The sequence below is a fragment of the Miniopterus schreibersii genome (genome assembly GCF_964146895.1).
Source record: "Miniopterus schreibersii genome assembly, chromosome: 22".
Classification (NCBI taxonomy): domain Eukaryota; kingdom Metazoa; phylum Chordata; class Mammalia; order Chiroptera; family Miniopteridae; genus Miniopterus; species Miniopterus schreibersii.
Window position 1 is genome coordinate 4,326,005 of NC_138124.1, and position 18,717 is coordinate 4,344,721.

The following is an 18,717-nucleotide window of genomic DNA, read 5'->3' on the forward strand; positions in this document are numbered from 1 at the left end:
GATACTTTCCCCTGGTTTCCTTAGCCTGGAAACAGGCGGATCATGGGTGATCTGCTCTGATTTTCTTTCTGTACTATCAGAGACATGAATATGTGTAAGAGTAGGAATGCTTTTGAAAAAACCATCCAACTGATTACTGGCTTAGCATTTAAGACTTTCTCCTGGGTTCATCCTCAGAGCAGCCTTCCCGCCTTTTGACCTTGAAGGAGAAGCCAAGAGGTAGGGCTTGTTTATAGAGATGGAGCCACCTGCAGCTGCAGGCCTCCCATCATGGCCTGGGATGCCAGATGCTGTGTGGAGGGACGGCTCCCCCATCCCTTTCATCCGAGACTGCCCTTGGCTCACACGCTTCACTGCAGAGAGGCGCCCTGGGGCCCTGTTGCAGAGGCAGGCTGCGTGGGACCAGCAGGTCTCAGAACTCTAACCTTCTCCCAGTGCTGGGAGGGGCATCCAGAGGTTATCCAGTCTCTGCTTCACCGAATCACGGTGTTTGGGAACTAAATGATATTTAAAGGTCAGTGAGCCAACCCTTTCCCTCGCCCTCACAGTGTTATAGATGAGGACATGGCGCCCAGGGATGAGCCAGGTGGCGTGATGTAAACCCAAGGCAGTGCCATGCAGCATCCATTGCTCTTCCTGGCCTGCCTGCAACACACTCCCTCTGGAAAGTCAGGCCGCCACTGCTGCTAATGTTGCAAAGAACCTTGAGACGAGCTTTGTTCAGTGCTCTTGGAATATTGATTCCGATAAGAACATTTGCTTTGGACAGTCTCATGCAGTGTTTGCGTGGAGAGAAATCTTAGCAATCCTCTGGTCCAGCCCTGTCATTATTACAGATGTGAACATTGAGACCAAAAGGAAATGGGCAGAAATTTAGACGACCCGCATCTCAACCCATTGCCCTTTCCCCTCGGGCCCAAGGCTCCCCTGATATCCCACCTTTTTTCCAGCTGCCTGTCTCCCTGCCCACTGGAGCCGTGCTGTGTGGGCCGGTTGATCAATACCCCTTTCCTGGAATTTCTTAGGGGAAGGGCCTGCTAGGAGCCCATGATGCATAAAAATGGTAGTGCTGTTAACTTCTGTTGATTAATCACTTTGCAAGTCATAGACTGCTCCAACTACTACCGCCCTCCACAGGCTTCCCGAGAATTTAAACCCTGTCATTTTTCTAAGTCAAACCCTCAGCTTTAAATGAAGATGGAGGGCTTTATGTGCTGCTCCGTTTGTGATCCAGCCAGAGATGTAGCAGGTGCTCTGTGAGCTCTCTGCTCGCAGGAGCCAAGTGCCCTTCCTTCCTGTAGAATCAAAGGGTCTTGTGTCATGACTCACAGAAGAGGGGCTGAAGAGGGGCATCAATTCTCAAAAAAACTTTGGCTGTGGGGGAGTCGCACGTTGTTTACCTTCTCCCTGCCCCAGTGGGAGCTGCTTCTGCAGCTCGTAGTGGAGAGCTTGGAGGTTCAGCTCCAGCTCCAAGAAGTTAGATAGGGCAGCCTTTGGTCTCAGGAGGAGTTGCATGTTCTTTATGTCACGTCCCATGATGCTTTTCCAACTTCCCTTTGCCTTGGGACGGAGCCATTGATGGTAGGTTTCCACTGTGGTATGTATTGTTTACTGAGCCAATTAAAACAGGCAGAAGTGTTCCCTGTCCCCCATTTTGAGTTTCTTCTCCAGCTACTTCTGGCATTTTCAGTTGGCAGTTAATCAAACAAAAGGGGGGCCCAAAGGCCCGAGGCTCCCTCCAACTAGGATGATTAATCTGGAGTGGTTTGGAAGGAGCAGGCTTTACCTCCAGCTACGTCCGTGCCTTTCTGGCTGATCCATTCAGCCTGTGCTGGGCGCTGTACCCGGGGCCTGTGGGTGCTTCATTAGGGTGAGTGGAGGGAGGGAGACAGGAGGCAAGGGTCTGGTTTGCTTAGTATCGCCATACAAAACCGAGCAAGACTTCTCTTTCAGTAGCCCGACATCAAAAGAGCTATTAGCCACGGACACTTGAAATTTACTTTCTCACCCAGCCGATTCTTGACCACCACTGGATACCCACCTGTCCGCACACGTAGAAATTCAAAACCCATTCTCTTACATTATCTAAACCTTGGACCTGGAGAATGCTTCTCGCAAATGTGTAAGAGAGCAATGCCACAGCACGATCGCAACACTGTCACACTGCTACTTGCTGCTCCCAGTGTGTGCAGGTAGAGTTATCTTGAACCCACAAAACCCATAATGAGAAGAACTTGGAGTGTGGCAGTGGGTAGGCTCCTAGCTTGGCCTCCACCTGCTGCAGACTTGCGGACATTCCGCTCCTGAGCTGGTTCCTCATCCATAAGTTGGGAATGGTCCTATCTTGCTGAAAGGGCCACTGAGCAGAAGGTGTCTATGTCCCTGGAAAATTGGGAAGTGCTGCGCAGTAAACACAAACATTGAAAACTGAAAATCAGCATCTTCCAAGGAACGTTTAGACTTAGAGTCGTGTATGTGTACATGTGTATGGAAAACCTGCCATGACCGTGTTTCGCTTAATGTCTCATTTTGTTTCTGTACGATGTTTTGTGTGGATGAATTATCCCATTTCATACACGAGGAAGCTAGTCTTCCGGGGGTTAAACAATCCCCAGAGGTTGCCATGCTGGTAAGTGGCATTGGCTGAATTGTCATTGTCATCTTTGTTCCTTTGGATATCCAGTTTCTTCACCCTGTGCACACATTTTCAATGTCAGAATGTTGGATAATTAAATATTTAGCAAAGTCAATCTGGTTTGAAAGGGAATATTTTATTCTTGTTAAATGAGCCTGAATCTAAACTGAAACCTGTCAGTACCTGAGCCGTACAGGTTAATTACAAATCTAGACTTATCACAAGGCGGCTTTGTTCTCCTGCCTTCTTTTACCCAGTAATGTTGGGCAAGTAGCTGGGGTGTGCGAGGGTCACCCTAGATCCAGTGTGGCCCACGGATCTGAGCTGAGACCTCCAGCTTTGTTTAATAAATCGAGCTCTTTTAACAACATCCCTAAAGTTTGTTTTCACGAGAAGATTTGAGTGGAGATCGGAGGCTCCAAGTCTGGGCATTCCAAAAAGAAAACAGGGCCAAGTTATTTTTCAAACCACATCTTTGACTTGCAATGTCTGCTCTATAAAAAACACACTGCTTAGGGCAGAAAGGGACAGTGAGGGGGAATGAGTGCCAGCATTTAGACAGGATTTAAGCGTGGAAAACAAAAGGGGACATTATAAAAGGTGTTGTGTTCCTGGGGCTTCCATCTGAGAACTTGCTTCTGGCAAAGGTAGCTCTAGGTGAATGAGTTGGGGAAAATCACAATGGGCCTATTTGTCCTCCAGGCTCACACTGCAAAGGCTTGGCTCTTAAACTCCTTGTATTTTTGGAAGACTCCAGGAGTTTTTCCTAATCCTGGGCTACAGGCTAAGCCTGAGACAGCCATTCCTCAGAGACTCTGCTAAATGGCTGCTTTTGCGTGAGCGGTCACAGAGCCCCTCTTGGAGGGAGCCAGGCTGTGATGACAGCTTGTGAGCTGCCTCTGCACCTTCCCTCCAAAGAATTCCCAGCACCTACCAGACCTAGGGCTGAGGTCTTTGTGGGTATCTACAAGAGGCTGGATAATAGTTTTCCCTACATTGTTGGGAAAGGAAGAGAGACAGAAAGAAGGCAAACAATTCTGCCTTACTGAGTCAGGGTCTGATGTCACTGTAGAAAATCTCAATCTTCTCAATCTCTTGTGTGAAGGTCTCAACTGCGGAATTTCCGTACCTGGATGAAGCCACAGATAGACGTGAATTTGTGGCTGCACACACACACATACTGTAGATATTCTGACGAATACACCACCCGGCGCCCCCCCCCCCCCCCCCCGCACAATTGGGAGACACAGAGTTCTGCCAGATGACCCAAAGTCTGTGTGCATCAGGGTGGAGTGCAGGAAGAGGCCAGACCAAAATTTAAACTTCACGAGACTTGATCAGTATATTTTTGATCTGGATACCTCTGTAGGTATGCTATTCTACAGGACACAGTTTCCATTAAGACCAGAACAAGACCTGTGGAACATCAGTTCCACTTCATTTGCTGTCCTTGGTGACTTTGGACAGCTCCCAGCCTGTCTTCCAGCTGACGTTTCCATGCCTGGACGTGGGCTAGGTAATTTCCAATGTCCTTTCCAGCCCTGTGTGCTCATGAGCCCAGCTTTCATGTGGAATCTCTCCTTTCACACCCTGGATGCTGGTGAACTTGGATTTGGAGAGGTGGAGTGGGTGTAGTTACAGGACAGGGTTGATCCCCCAAAGATGCACCATGAATCTAAATGACATCTGTAGGGAGCATAGGTGACATCCCAGGGATGAGGCAGGTGGGCCTGGGAAGAGGAGAAAAGCTGATTGAAAATAGAAAGTAAGGTGAGGGGAGCAGGCAGAGGAGGAGGGTGGAACTGGGGAGGTAGCTGGAGGGCAGACTGCCATTTATTTCTGAGGCTCCCATGGCCTCCCATATATGTGGGGGAGAGCTGTTTAGAGAGTCCTGCATTTGCAGGGGGCGGGCAGACAGGGGGTTCCTTGCAGGAAGGAGGCTGTGCCTTTCTGGCAGGGTTAGAAGCTGTCAGCAAAGCGAATCACCTGGTTTGAGGGAAACTATTCACTTTTGCTGTCTTGGAGGCGGGAGACACTGGAAGAGGACTTGGGGCCTTTCCTCCCACATTCAGGCCGTTTATGCCACCAACTTCACGTGCTCGCTGCCTGATGGGCAGGCCTGTGTTGGCATCTGTGCCTGCACCGCAGGCAGATGCGCTGCCAGACACACGTTCATGTCAGTGCTCTCCCTCCGCATGTATAGGTGTCTGTGTGTCCACACTAAATGCTGCCTGCCTGCCTGTGTGTGAAGCCCGCAGACCCTCTGGATCAAGAGCGGCAGTGATTTCAGACTGTAGGGGTGGCTTCTGGGGGCATGTTCAGGGTGGCTGCCTGCAGTGAGTGCTGCTCCCCGCAGACCTGCAGAGCAAGGTGGAGACCAGAGCCACTGGGGCATGTGGGAAACCAGGAGACTGCAGGGAGGAAGAAATATACTGAGCCTTTCCCTTTTCCCTTAATGCTCATGGAGTCTCTTCTATGGGCTGAGACATGCCACCAAGAAACATTAAATTGAATAAATTAAAAATAACGGCCCTCACCATAAATGGCAATCTGTATGATAATCTCCTGACTGAGCCAGTTTTCATTAACGTATGTTGCAAAGTGCCTACATCTCTTCAGAAATCCACGGCCTTCTCATCTGCTTTCACAGACCCCGACTCCACCCAGGCAGATTAGCTATTACAGAGGAAGTTTGGATCCTCCCACCCCTTCCAGAAGTACTGTGCCAAGTGAGTCCGGCGCGCTCACGTCTGCTGCGTCTTGGTTCCTTTACCTGAGATACCGGGTCACTTGGTCTCTGAATTGTGTGAGGATAGATGTTTTAAACTCTTGTGAGAGAAGCAGGCTTCTGTGTGTTCCTCGGAATCTACTAGCCACCTGCTTCTCTGTAATGACATGCAGAGGCCTGAGGGCCTCCTAAAGCTCAGATTAGTTTCTCTGTGACCCAGAGCAGCAGGTTCCCTCTGACTGCATGAAAGTGGATGTCACTCCACAGACAGGAGCAAGACAATTCCTCTTTCAGGAACAGCTGGCTTGGAAGAGAAGGGATGGCTGTGGGTAGGTTGGAGGGGGGAGGTGCTGGGGAGGAACACTGCCCCAGGGCATTCTGCCCCAGTGGGAACTCAAACCTGAGAGCCTGTAGCCACTCAGCTTTCAATACTCTCAGTCCCACTACTCTTGGCCCGCAGGGCAAGGCCGGGAGTGAGGCTAAGGACTTGAATGAAACAGGGTGTGGGGGTTTTAGGCAGGCACCCCTGGCTGGAGGTGAGGCTGCTGCACACTGCCGAGGGCTGAGGACCACTGGCAGGCAGCCTTGGGGAAGATGGAATTTAGCCAGAGCCAAGACTCCAAACTTGGCACCACTTGGGTACTCAGTCTCTAGACCTATGCTCTTCAAACTCTTAGGGCCCTAAAATACTTAAAAAAACAAAAACATGTCTACCCTTTACATGTTTTAAGTTGCCATCTAAAATTTGCAACATAATTTAAAACAGTTGCCAAACATGCCATTTTCAGAATATAGTAAATATTGACATTAAAAATACATTATTTCTTTAATGTATCTAATGAACTTTAAATACCAGAAAATGTGATACATCATCTATCAAACACATGAACAAGTCCTTAAACAGTTTTACATGGTTTCTTTATCTTCTTGAATTTATATTTTTATTCCAGTTACCCTACCCGATTTATCCTTATGTGTTATATTTCTATGCATGAAAGCCTTTTATTGGCCACTCTGTCATAATTTAGTGTGACAAAAATATGTATGAAGATTTAAATTTAATTTTTAATGTCCAATAACTGTAAGTTTGTAGATGTTAAGAGCTTTTGGATTGAGTTATCATTACAATTATTAGTAATACACAGAAATAGGCAGTGGATCAAAATCGTGTGCATATGTGGCAACTTTTGATGAATATGAAATATTAGAAGTATAATATTGTTGGAAATGCATCTCATATGTATTCCAGTCCTTCGTGTTTTCATTAATAAATATTATTTATAGCTAAATTAAGAAAGGTTCAGGATTAATTCTATTTTTCTCGTTTTTATAAATACAAGAAATGAGAAATATTATTCACATAGACAAATAGGAAGGAAAGAAAGGAGTTTTGTCATTATGGCATGATTCAGTACTTGAAACTATTATCTAGATCTTTGCCTAAAATCACATATTGCTCTCTTACCAAATTTTCTTTTTGATCTCCTCTCATCTGATAGTTCTTTTTGATCAATTGTTTGAAAAGAACTGGAAACTACCCGACTTGCAAAAGTATTTATTTCCCAGTCACTAGAGACATTTATTTTCAACAACTGTACCAGTATTTCATGGGGTTTATCTGAACTCTGTAGGTTTTCTTTCCTGAGATTTAGAATGAATGAGAGATTTGTCTTTCCTTTTGAGAGTGGCAGGGAGGAGTGTGTGCATGTGTGTGCAAGTGTGTGCTTGTGTGTGTATGCATATGTATACATGTGTGCACACGTGTGTACATGTGTGTGCAAGTGTGTGCATATGTGTGCATGCATACATATGCAATTGGGAAAGAATTCTGGACCACAGGAGGTTCTCAGTTCAGTTTTAGAAAAACACCCATGTAAGACAAGTATGGGATGCTACCTTTTATCTAAGGAAGTGAGGAAAGTGAGTATAATCTGTATGTCCCTCTGCTAATAACAGAAGAATAAACGGAAGACAGACAAAAAACAGGCTCCCTGCAGGGGGAGGAGAACAGGAACTGAGCAGACATGGGATCAGACTCAGCTGCCACGTGCCTTGTTTTGTGGTTTAGACTTGGGAGCCTTGTAAGTTTTTAGATCACGATTGGACAGCACTACATCAAGGGGGGAAGAAAACTCAAACAGCTCTTAAAAATAAAAAGCAAAGTGGAACTTATAAACCTGTCTATTAGGTTGATGACTTCGCCACACGGGCAGGAACTGTTTGAGTGACCATAGACTTAGCAGCATGTCCTCGTGTCCCTAGTCGCTGTGTCCTAAGAATGAAGAGAACTGCGAAGATTGGAGCCGGCCCTCAGTCATCTACTCTTAGTAACAATATTGAGCTGTAATTTTGAAATATATGCATGTGCATGTATAACACAGACTAAGCTAAAGCAAATAAATAATATTACTAATGTAGGAATAAAGATTTTTAGCATAAGAAAAATATGGATATAAATTAAAATATTACACACACACATTTCACAACCAACCCTAAGCAACAGAAACCTCTCGTTGCTCACCTTTGGAGGATGCTAGGGAATGAATTCATTATTCTGAGAACCAGCAAATAAAGGGAGAGAACCACGCATTTCCCATATAAGCTGTTATCAGGATAACCAAACAGCTAATGAAGGAAACTTTCAGTCCACTGAATATTCCCAGCTAATACATGCAGAGGGAACGAGGGAATTAGAGTGTCACCCTTTGGCAGCCACTGTGGAATAATGGATCTGGGCAGTGATCATCAGTGGCTGCTAATGTCATTAGATGAAAGGGAACTTTATAAAGGACAGTTAGGCTGACAACAGCTGAATCCACAATAGCAGAGGTGCAGGAAGGTGTCATCCAACGTAGTGTTATCCAAAGATCTCCAAGGATTTATTTTATTTCTAGAATCATTTCTTGGAATCTTTGCCTTATTTGTATGTTTCCTGTCTCATGGCTCAGCCTTCATATGTTTTATATATTTATATATATATATATATATATATATATATATATATATATATATATATCTCCTTAATATATCTCATTCGGAGCCTGCATCTTGGCAGTGCCTAGGCAAGTTACCTTGTCTTCGTCTGTGAAATGGGATGCTAGGTGGTATGGGAGAGGATGGGATGAGGACTGGGTGTCGCACCCAGCAGCTGGCACTCAGTGTGCATTACTTAGTACTCTTCTTATTGAGACGGTTATTTCAGCCTGTCGCTCATCTGCCTAGGTCTTACCATGGAGATATTTGTCAATACTTTTTACCACGGAAGGATTTGACCTCTACCTTTCCCAGACTGGACCTCTCCAACATGGGAGAAGGGTGTAGGTAGCCCTGGGGGGAAATCAGTATAGTCTCGGTGGGTCTTCATTAGAAATATGGGAGATCTAGGAAACTCAGGTTGTATGCTGCACAGAAGTCTAAGGACACACAGTGCAGAGTCGTTGCACTTTCTGTGTACACTCCTGCACTTGATGACACCCAGGGGTTTCACACACACGCTCTCACGCTAGGCAGGGCTGTTGCTCAGCCCCTATGTGGAAGATGAGAACATTGAAACTCGAACATGTTAAGCGCATGTCAAAAGTCACATCAGAGCCCAGGGCTTCTGACTTCCACTTTATTGCTTTTTGTTAGATCACTAGCCTCTTGAAATATTTTATTCCACATCTGGAGGGTGCCATATACACATCACCCACGCTGCTGGTGCTGCCAGTGAGACTCTGATAAATTCTCCTCGGTGGGGAGAGTTTACAGGCAGTTAATACCCTTCTGATGCTTGTCTGCCCAACACGCATGCTCCTCGAACTCTACACCAGCACACTCGATTTCTCTCCCCTTGTAAACTTGGAGATTTCAGTGTAAAACACTTATTCTGGATTATGTATGAAATCATCACATGAGGCAAATGCCAGAATCAATTTGGAAGAATCTGTTATTTAAAAATTTTATTAAGAGACCTGTTCCTAAATTCCCAACTTCTATTTTTTAAATCAAAAACCCAGGTACAATAAAACATCCTACTAGATTCAATCACAAACATAACTTTCTTTAAAAAACATCATCTTTTGACATAGAACTTAAATAAATTCGGCCCACTGGTTTCTCTTTATGTTTATTTTTCTCTTTTATTGTTTTTAAATTTTCAAATGTGATACATGATCAAGATAAAATTTCCAACAGCACAGAAATACATATAGTAAAATGTGGAATTTTCTTTGATTGGGGCTGACCATCACTCCCCTCTAGAGGAAACCACTGGTGTAATGTAATGCTACCTTTCTGGACCTTTTCCTCTGCACCTATAGAATGATTCATTATTGCCCTTAGTATATTTGCTTATGTTTACATATTTTTGCATGAATGACAATGCTAACATATATACTTTGAATGTCCCGAGTTTTCATTTAACATATCCTAAGCATATTTCCTATCACCACACATAACCCTACTGTATTCCTTTTAAATACTGTATCTACATTTAGTGATAAACAAATTGTTGCCCTTAAAAGCAATGAAATAAACACCTTCAACCAAGTGTCTTTGCTTACATGACCAAGTATTTTTCTAAGACTCCTAGAAACGAATTGCTGGGTTGTAAGGCCACTTACATCATGACTGTGGACAGATTCTGACAGACGCCCCTCAGAAAAGGCTGCCTTGATCTTAGCAGTGGCATTTGAGGACAACTCTTCTCTCACACCCTCTCAACACCAGATAGTATCAGGCTTTGCAGCTTTTCTCACAGGACATTAAAAAAATGTGTCTCTTTGTTGTTTTGATTGGCATCTCTTCATGTGTTTGTGGCCATTTGTAGCTTTTTTGTGGGTCATCTGCTTTCACTCTTCATTCATTTTTCTATTGGGTTACTTAAACTAATTTAAAGGATCACTTGATAATACATTATATTTATCTGTCTGTTGTATATATTGCAGATATTTTCTCTGTCATTTGTCTTTTAACTATGTTTATTTTGTATTTTGCCATGCAAAAGTATTTACTTTTACAAGTTGTATCTCTAAGCCCCATTCCTTATGGCTTCTTGAACATGTGTCTTATTTAGGAAGGTCTTCCTCTCCTAAGGTTATACAAGTACTTTTCTAAGTTTTCTTCTAATATTATTATTGTTTTGTTTTTTATGTTTAGCTCTTTAATCCATCTGGAAATGATTTTTGTATATGGTGTGAGGTAGGTATCTAAGTGTACTTTTTAAATGAACAGTTCATTGTCCCAATGCTTTGCTTACTAACCCATCATTTCATACATTTAATTCCAATATTTATACATGGGGGTCTGCTTCTAGACTCTATTTTGTCCCATTGATCAATGAAATTTGTCTATTCCTATGCTAATAACACAGTGTGTGCCTTGCTGTAGTCTGATAATATGTCTTGCTATCTGATAAACCAAATATCCCTTGTTCTGTTTCAAGTAGTGTATCTTAGTTTTTATCAGGTGTTTACTTCTCTACATGACTTTTGATATCACTGTGTCAGTTCCCATACATCATTCCATTGGGGCTTTTATTTGGATTATGTTGAATTTTAGATTAATTTGAGTGAGGAATGAGAGATTTATGAGATTTATGATATTGATTCTTCCTATCCAAGGAAAAGACATGTCTTTCTAATTGTTTAGATATTTTATGTTTTTCCACACTTTTTTTTTTTTTTAACTCGAACTGCAATATTTTCTGTTAAGGTTTAAGCTTAGGAATTTTAAATGTTTTGTTGCTACTGTACAAACAATCTTATTTTCCACTAAATTTTGAAGTCCTTCTACTGGTGTATGAGAATAGTTTCATTTTTGTATGTTCATTTTACATCTGGGTAGCTTACTAAACCATATACTCAATCTAATTGCATTTTAGTTAATTGTCTCAAACAGTCGTATCATATGCAGACAATGGCAGTTTTGGCTCTGCCTTTTTAATATTCTACCTTATTTTAATTCTTCCTTTATCACATTAGCTAGTACCTGACCTAAACCATGCTGCATAAAATCAGTGATGAAAGGTATCTCTATGGTTCTTGTGTTTTATTAGTAACTGTGACCTTTAGTGTGTTACATAAAGGATATTACCTTCTATTAGTGATGAATTAGAGCTTTGAACCGGGAAAGGTGTTGGAATCTTCGGTATCTTTTAAAAAGAGAGTTTTTCTTCTGTTATCTTTTAATTTAGTAAATTAAACAGATTTTTCTTTCATTTCTTGTATCTAAAACTTACTGAGTTATAATATAGAATTATAATCTATTGCTGATTTGATAAAATGATATTTTATTCAGATTTTGAGACTGTACTCATGACAGAGATAGATTTACACCTAGATAGATGCATTAGCCAGTATCTGCAATCGTACGTTAAAGGCTGTTTGCCACGTGGGACTGATTCTGTCAATAGGGAGTTCAAGCCACAGAGCGTGGTTTGGGGAGGTTTTATTTACTTTCTGTTTTGCTTTGTTTTGGAAAACAATAAATAGGAGAGAAAAGTTTAGGAGAACTCACCCATAAAACCATCGGGTCCTTGTACATATTTTTAATATATAGATTCTTTTTTACTACAGTTGTAATTGTTTTTGTATTTAAGTTTTTACTTTTCACTTTTTAAAAATTAATATTTTCTAGTAACTCAATCATGGCATCTATACTTCAAATTTTATTGTTGCAGTATTCTTTTTCTTTTTTTGATTTCAGAGAGAGGAAAGGAGAGGGAGAGGGAGAGAGAAACATCAATGGGGATTGAGCCCGAAACCCGGGCATGTGCCCTGACCAGGAATGCAACTGTGACCTCTTGGCTCCTGGGTGGATGCTTAACCGCTGAGCCACGCCAGCCAGGCTGGTGCAGTCTTCTTAACATTTTTACATTGTGTCCTTTGTGTCCCTTATTAACCTTGCAAATGGTTTATATTACTTTTGAAAGAACTAGCAATTGATTATGACCAAAATTCACCATTATGAATTTCACCCCACCCTTTTGGTTGGTTGTTTTCTTTGCTTTGTTTTATACCAATTCCTCATTATATCTTTATTATTTATTTCTCTTGCTTTCTATAAATTTGCCTTGTAGGAGTCTTTACTACCTTTTTTAAATCAAATTTTTATTTAACTTAAATTTATTTTTAACTATTTTATAAATAAGTGCTTAAATGGTATACAAATTTTCCCCCCAAATTACTTTATCTCGTAGCTCTCAATTAATAGGACTGTAATTATTATTATGAAAGTTTTAAATTTCATTTTCAACTATTTTCTTTACCAAATAGTGTTGTTGATTTTAAAAGAGAACCTTTTAAAAATTAATCTTTTGTTCTTCATTTCTGTTTTATTGTTTGGTACAGTAAATGTTTCTTACTTTTACTTTGTTGTTTATTTTTCCTTGGAATTTCAGATTTCCTTTGAGGTATAACAAAGTGATTGGTGTTTAGAAATGTTTTTTAGATAATTGAGAATCATATGCAACCTTTTAGGGGTCGCTGGAAAACACACAACACTCATATCTAACAGTTAAAACTCATAATTTGTATTTTAAAAATGCATCTCCACCTATGTTGTCTTCTTGATCTGTTAATTTGTGAAAGAAGTATTTTATTTTTCGATCCTAATTGGAGCTGTGTCCATTCCCTTTTATTTATAACCTGTTTTATCTTTATACTTTTTTGATGCTATCTGAATTGGAGCATAAAAGTTTATAATTATCATAATGGTGAATTTTGCCATCTTAAAAATGATATAAATCACTTTGTTGCCATATAGTTCTTGGCATCTTGAAATTTTTCATATATATAGTAAATTTCAATATATTATCTCTTTAATATATCCTATAAGGTATATTGAATATTCTATATTCAACATACATTCACTTTTCCTTTTATTGTGTCTTGTATTTTTGCATTGTCTCATCTTTTCTATTTTCTTTTAGATATGTTCTTTATAAAGAACATGCCTTTGATTTTTAACATATGTTTTTCTTGTTTAAGAGAGAGTATTTGTATTTATTGTGTGTAGTGATATTATTTAAACTTTTTCATTTTGTGCTTTCCATTTGTCATTATCCCACTCCGTTTTGTAGTCATTTCGTGATTAGTTAGAGGTTTTTGGTTTCATTTTCCTAAAACTGATTTGGAAGCTATATGCACTATTTCTATTCTTCTAGAAACTACTTTAAAATTTTAGCAAGCTCATTTAAATTTAAGTTGTTATAATCAACAACTGATGACTATCTGTGAGCTCCCTTTCCCTTCCTTCTAAAGACAAAGTCTTTATCAGGCTTTTAATTATTTCTCTACCTAATTTTCTATGCACTTATGGCTGAAATTATCTAGAAGTTTCATTCCAAATAAGTATTGCTAATAGTGGCAGTGGTAATACTATTAGCATTATTAGTATTATTATTTACTTTATGTCTCTATTTTATAGAAGCCTTTATTAGTAATTGTATTGCATTTTACTACCAAATTAGCAGCCACTATTTAGATTTAAATTGCATTTGTGTGGCTAATTTGCTTTGCACTGTTTGTTATATACCAAGTAATTGTATATTCTAAAATCTTTTTTCTGTTTTTCTGTAGTACATACTCAATTAACTTTTGCTCCATCATTTTCTGGAAGGCAGTGAGTGGTCGAGTTTCTGAGTCCTTGCTTGTCTGAAAGAAACATCTTTCTGTTTTCTTTACACTCGACACGGAGCTATCTTGATTATAAAATCCCAGGCCAAAAACAATTTCTGCAAATCCATATCATCATTTATCTTCTAAAATACTTCAAGTGCGCCAGGCAAACATGATTTCTCTTTGTAGAAGTAAGATTGCCATCGCCCAGTAAGCCATTCTTCCTCGAGTGTTCATTATTTTAACCCCCCAACTGGTCTGCCATCGCAGTGACCCTCCCGATTGATAGTTCATCGGGAGTTTGTAGAGAGCTCTTGTTATCAGCAGTAATCAATTTTCGAACAACAAATTCCACGTATTAGCCAAAAGTTCCCATTTCTAAGGCTGTATTTACTAATGGTGCAGCTAGTTCCTAAGTTCTAAAACAAGCTGTGAATTTACTTCACTTATGCTAATGCCAGTAACCTGCTGGGCAGTCCCCTAATGTTTTTCTCAGGAAGGAGCACCCTGAATGTCAGTCATGTCCTAGTGCCCTTGGCTCTCAGATCTGTAGACCCACCCATGGCTGATTCCCTCCATAGGCGATTTTAAGAGTTCTTCCTTACAGGCCTTTGAGATCTTAGTAAGAACTGTTGCGCCTTCTCTTTTGGTCCAGCTGATCTCTTATTAGCGTGTAGTCTTCCATACTTTTGCACTTCTCTGTCCCCTGCACTTGAAACACTGAGTTGTGGTGAGAAATTCAGGGTTGTCTTATAGCAGTTAAAGGCACAGTTTTACAGATTAGATGGACATGGACCATATTGTACCTTAGCCACCTTGGTCAAGGAGTCTAACCTGAGGTCCGGAAATACTGACACTTGATGGCCTTGCTAAGTGACTCTGGACTCCCTCTCAAGGTTAGATTTACTCTAGCACCAGATCCTGACACCGTCTCTCCTGAAATTATCTTGTGATCTTTCTTTACACTCAGTGCTTCCCTTCCCTTAGGTGTATTCTCCAGTTGCTACTCTAGCTGCCTCCACTATGGTAGGTCTCCTAGCTCAGTGTCTGCACTAGCCTCTGATACAAGTTGCATTAAGTGGTGTCTGTCTTAGAATAAAATGCATCGAGTGTATCTCCATATGAAGAGTGCAGAGAGACAGGACCATCTGGTCACCTCTGTGTGCCTCTGTCTTGATCCCTGTTAGGTTGGAGGACACACCATGCTCCCCATTCGTTGGATGCCCCCTGAAAGCATCATGTACCGGAAGTTCACCACGGAGAGCGATGTGTGGAGCTTCGGGGTGATCCTTTGGGAGATCTTCACCTATGGAAAGCAGCCGTGGTTCCAGCTCTCAAACACAGAGGTACAGAGGGGGCAGATGGGGGTCTCAACTGGGGGGAAGGCTGATAAGAGATACCTGAGGCCAAGGTTTAGACATAGTGTATTAAACAGGAGATTCGAGCCAGGAGAGCAGATGTAGGCATAAGAAGGGGTGGGGGAAAGCTTCTTAGTAGGAAAAAAAATTATAGCTTTAGGAAACGAGGTATAATTGTCAAGAGAGCATGAAATCAGATGTCTAAATTGAGACTCAAGTCACTGTTCTGTTTGCTCTGCGACACTTAAGAATCACCACTGTTTCATTAAGCAAGAAGTTTTTCAGTTATGCCGTCTTGTGGAAATGCCTCCTCCTCAGCATGCCCAAGAGTCCGCATTGCCAGAGGTTTCAGGCAGGCCAGGCCCGGGGAGGTGCCGGACCGGAGTTAGGAAGGCAAATTCATGTTATTGATAGAGCTGCATGTGGACTCCAGGTAATGAAATGAATATAATAGTTAACACAATAATAGTGAACACTATAGGTATATTTTTAATTTACACTAATGATAAAAAAAAACAAATACAATTTTAATAATAACTAATACTTAGTGCCAGGCACTTTTCTAAGCACCTTAGCTATATTGACTAAGCACTTTTCACACAAACACCTGTTGAGATTCAGGACAAAGCAAGGAAGGGGAATCGCTTGGGGTCCTGAGATGGACTGGCCAGGGTCTCAGAGGTGAGAGCTTCTGGAACGCGGAGGAGGCTCAGGCCCAGGTCCCAAGACTCTCCTGCTTCCAGAGCCAGTCAGGATGGTTCTCAGTTACGGCTGGACCAGGGCCGTGTTGACCTGGGGACTCAGTGCAGCTTGTAGACAACGAGGGGCTTCGTCTCCCTACCTCTGCAAGATGGCCTTTATTTTCATGATCTTCTATTTCCCAGAGAAACATGAACATAAGGGCCTTTTAATACTGGAATCATATCTGAATATTCAAGCAGCTATCTTTTTCTTGGAAGCTCTGTTCACCTTTGCTTTCTTCTGCCCTGACCACTTAATTGAGTGAGTTTCCAAGACTGAAAAGAAAGCTTTTCTTTGAATCTGTAACTTCTCATCCTTTGCAAGCTGAATGGAGCCTGATCACATTTCCTAAAATAGGACAAAACAGTTTAATGGCATTTAAAAAAATTAAAGAGTGTATGTCAGAACCCATTTGCTATGCTGTTTTCAAAAATTGCTATTTTCTTCCCAGGGGTGGGTTGGTGGCGGGCACACACACATGCACGCACCGGCACACACCCACACAGACAGGGCCCTGTAACGACAGGATCCGAGCTGAGCGTCCGACTGGCAGATGTCCTGGATACCCAGGTTGGCTCATGGTGGCTAACAACACATTAGTGGCCATTTCTAACCCTACTGGGCGAGGCGTGGGCCTTGCAGCAGGCGTCTTGCCCCCAGTCATCTCTCCTGCTCCACCCTCCACGGCAGCCAAGTCCTGGCAGTCACTGGTAACTGGATTGTCTACACAGACTAATAACCCAGACAGCCCACATTGGAGGGGACACTACTGCGTGCACTAGGTCTGGGCATTAGCAGCTGCTACTGCACTTTGAACTGAATCCCTTTTCCTTGGATGAAGGTAATGGTGGGTGGAAATGGGGCTCTAATAAGAATAGGGGACATGAGCTGCTGGAGTCGTCCTATCAGGGTGGCAGAGAAATGAGCCGAGTGAACCATCGTAGACTCCAGGGCGAACACAACCAGGAAGGTGATGACGTGTGATGGTTCGACAAGCCGTCCCAGGGTCATCAGAGTGGCACGAGGCAATAGGGAGACAGAAGGAGAGAAAGGCACTGCTCTTGCCCAGACGGACGTAGACTAGTGGGGTCAAAGGGGAAGCAACGGGTTTCAGGCACTCAACAGAGATGAGTCTGTGTGTTCTTGTTGTCGCCACCTGTCTCCAAATGACGAAACTGCAGCTCAGGGCAAGTGACTTGCCCCAGGTTATGCAGTGGTAGAGTTAGTTAGAGAAGTTAAAGCTACCTGAGAACTGGAAGATGAAATCTTGAAAATTCACATATTCAGCATCAGCAGAGAAGTTCCTGTGAGTAACTGAAAACGGACCACAGATGACAGACTTGTTCCTAAAATGCCCAGCTGGAGGGGTCCAGCCATAGTGCTTTGCTTTCTCCTTACTCCTTAAGGCTTTTTCTTCATGTGTGGGGTCATATAGTCCCTTTTCCTGTTCTTGTGGAAGGCGGTCAAAGCAGACGTTTGATCCCCATCTTGCAGGTGAGGATGCTGAGGTCCTGTGAGGTTAACCAGACTTGCACTGGGCACCAGCAGGGCCCTGGTGAATCAAGGGCTAGTCCTTGTGTTGGGGACTTTAAAAGAAGTGGCACACATGGTTTAGTGCACAGAGCAGGGGAGGATGCCTTGCCGAACAAGGGGCCTGTTGTAGCTTAGAGGTACTCGTGGGGATGTGTACAGAGGCTGTGACCAAGGGGACCTCCCAGGAAGTGGGACCTGGGGGAGATGGCTATGGAGGCGCCAGGTGGTACAAAGCTCCTTCAAAGGCTTTCACAGTCATGTTCCTCATGAGATGGGGAGGGACAGGTCAGAGAGAGAGCATCTTGGGAGTCCAGGAAGGACCGGCCCAGGAAGTGGAGTCGGGGGCAGCAGTGGGCACCACTGGTGGTGCCCCTCACTGTCACCATAACCTGCACACACAGGACACACGAGAAGCTCTGCGCTGGCCCCTGCCCTGCCCTCGGCCTGTGCTGTGGGTACCGGCTCTGCACCGAATCCCTTCGGTGAGGTGGGGCCTTCTGCTGGGGCCCAGGCCACGCTCTGATGTAACGTCCTCACTCTCCTCGCTTTGCAGGTCATTGAGTGCATCACCCAAGGCCGTGTTTTGGAGCGACCCCGAGTCTGCCCCAAAGAGGTGTACGACGTCATGCTTGGGTGCTGGCAGAGGGAACCGCAGCAGCGGTTAAACATCAAGGAGATCTACAAAATCCTCCATGCATTAGGGAAGGCCACCCCCATCTACCTGGACATCCTCGGCTAGTGGCAGCGTGGTCACCAAGTCATACTCTGTTGCCTCCTCTGTCCGGCCTCACATCTTCCCCTTCCCTTCACAGCTCCTTCCCTCCACCCTTGACTGACGCGAACATCTTCATATAAACTCAAGTGCCTGCTACACATACGACACTGAAAAAAAGAAAGAAAAAAAAACCCTGTAAGGCAGTTTGGCGCATATATATATATATATACATATATATATTTATATATCTATCTATATCTACAGAGAGATACCTTCTCTAATACTGAGAGAAGCTGCTAACAGAAACAAGACTATAACAACTCAGAAAATCTTAAATATCATGAACACAAATGGAAATGCCCTTTGACTTAAGCTGTGGCCCATGCTTCTTCAGCCCTAGCTTTCCA

At 42.8% G+C, this 18,717-nt stretch overlaps 1 protein-coding gene across 7 annotated transcripts in view; it reads left to right on the forward strand.

Annotated features, from left to right (window-relative positions):
• Nucleotides 1-18,480, forward strand: part of NTRK3 (neurotrophic receptor tyrosine kinase 3) — a 326,297-nt gene extending 307,817 nt beyond the window's left edge. For 4 of the 7 annotated variants that reach the window (XM_081124363.1, XM_081124360.1, XM_081124357.1 and 1 more), the window contains 3 exons: nucleotides 10,503-10,544; nucleotides 15,151-15,309; nucleotides 18,149-18,480. In XM_081124363.1, the coding sequence (XP_080980489.1) occupies nucleotides 10,503-10,544; nucleotides 15,151-15,309; nucleotides 18,149-18,334 (387 nt within the window). In that variant the 3' untranslated portion in view covers nucleotides 18,335-18,480. The remainder of the gene's footprint in view (nucleotides 1-10,502; nucleotides 10,545-15,150; nucleotides 15,310-18,148) is intronic. The other 3 variants (XM_081124365.1, XM_081124361.1, XM_081124364.1) reach the window with 1 other exon arrangement.
• Nucleotides 18,481-18,717: the final 237 nt, after the last annotated feature.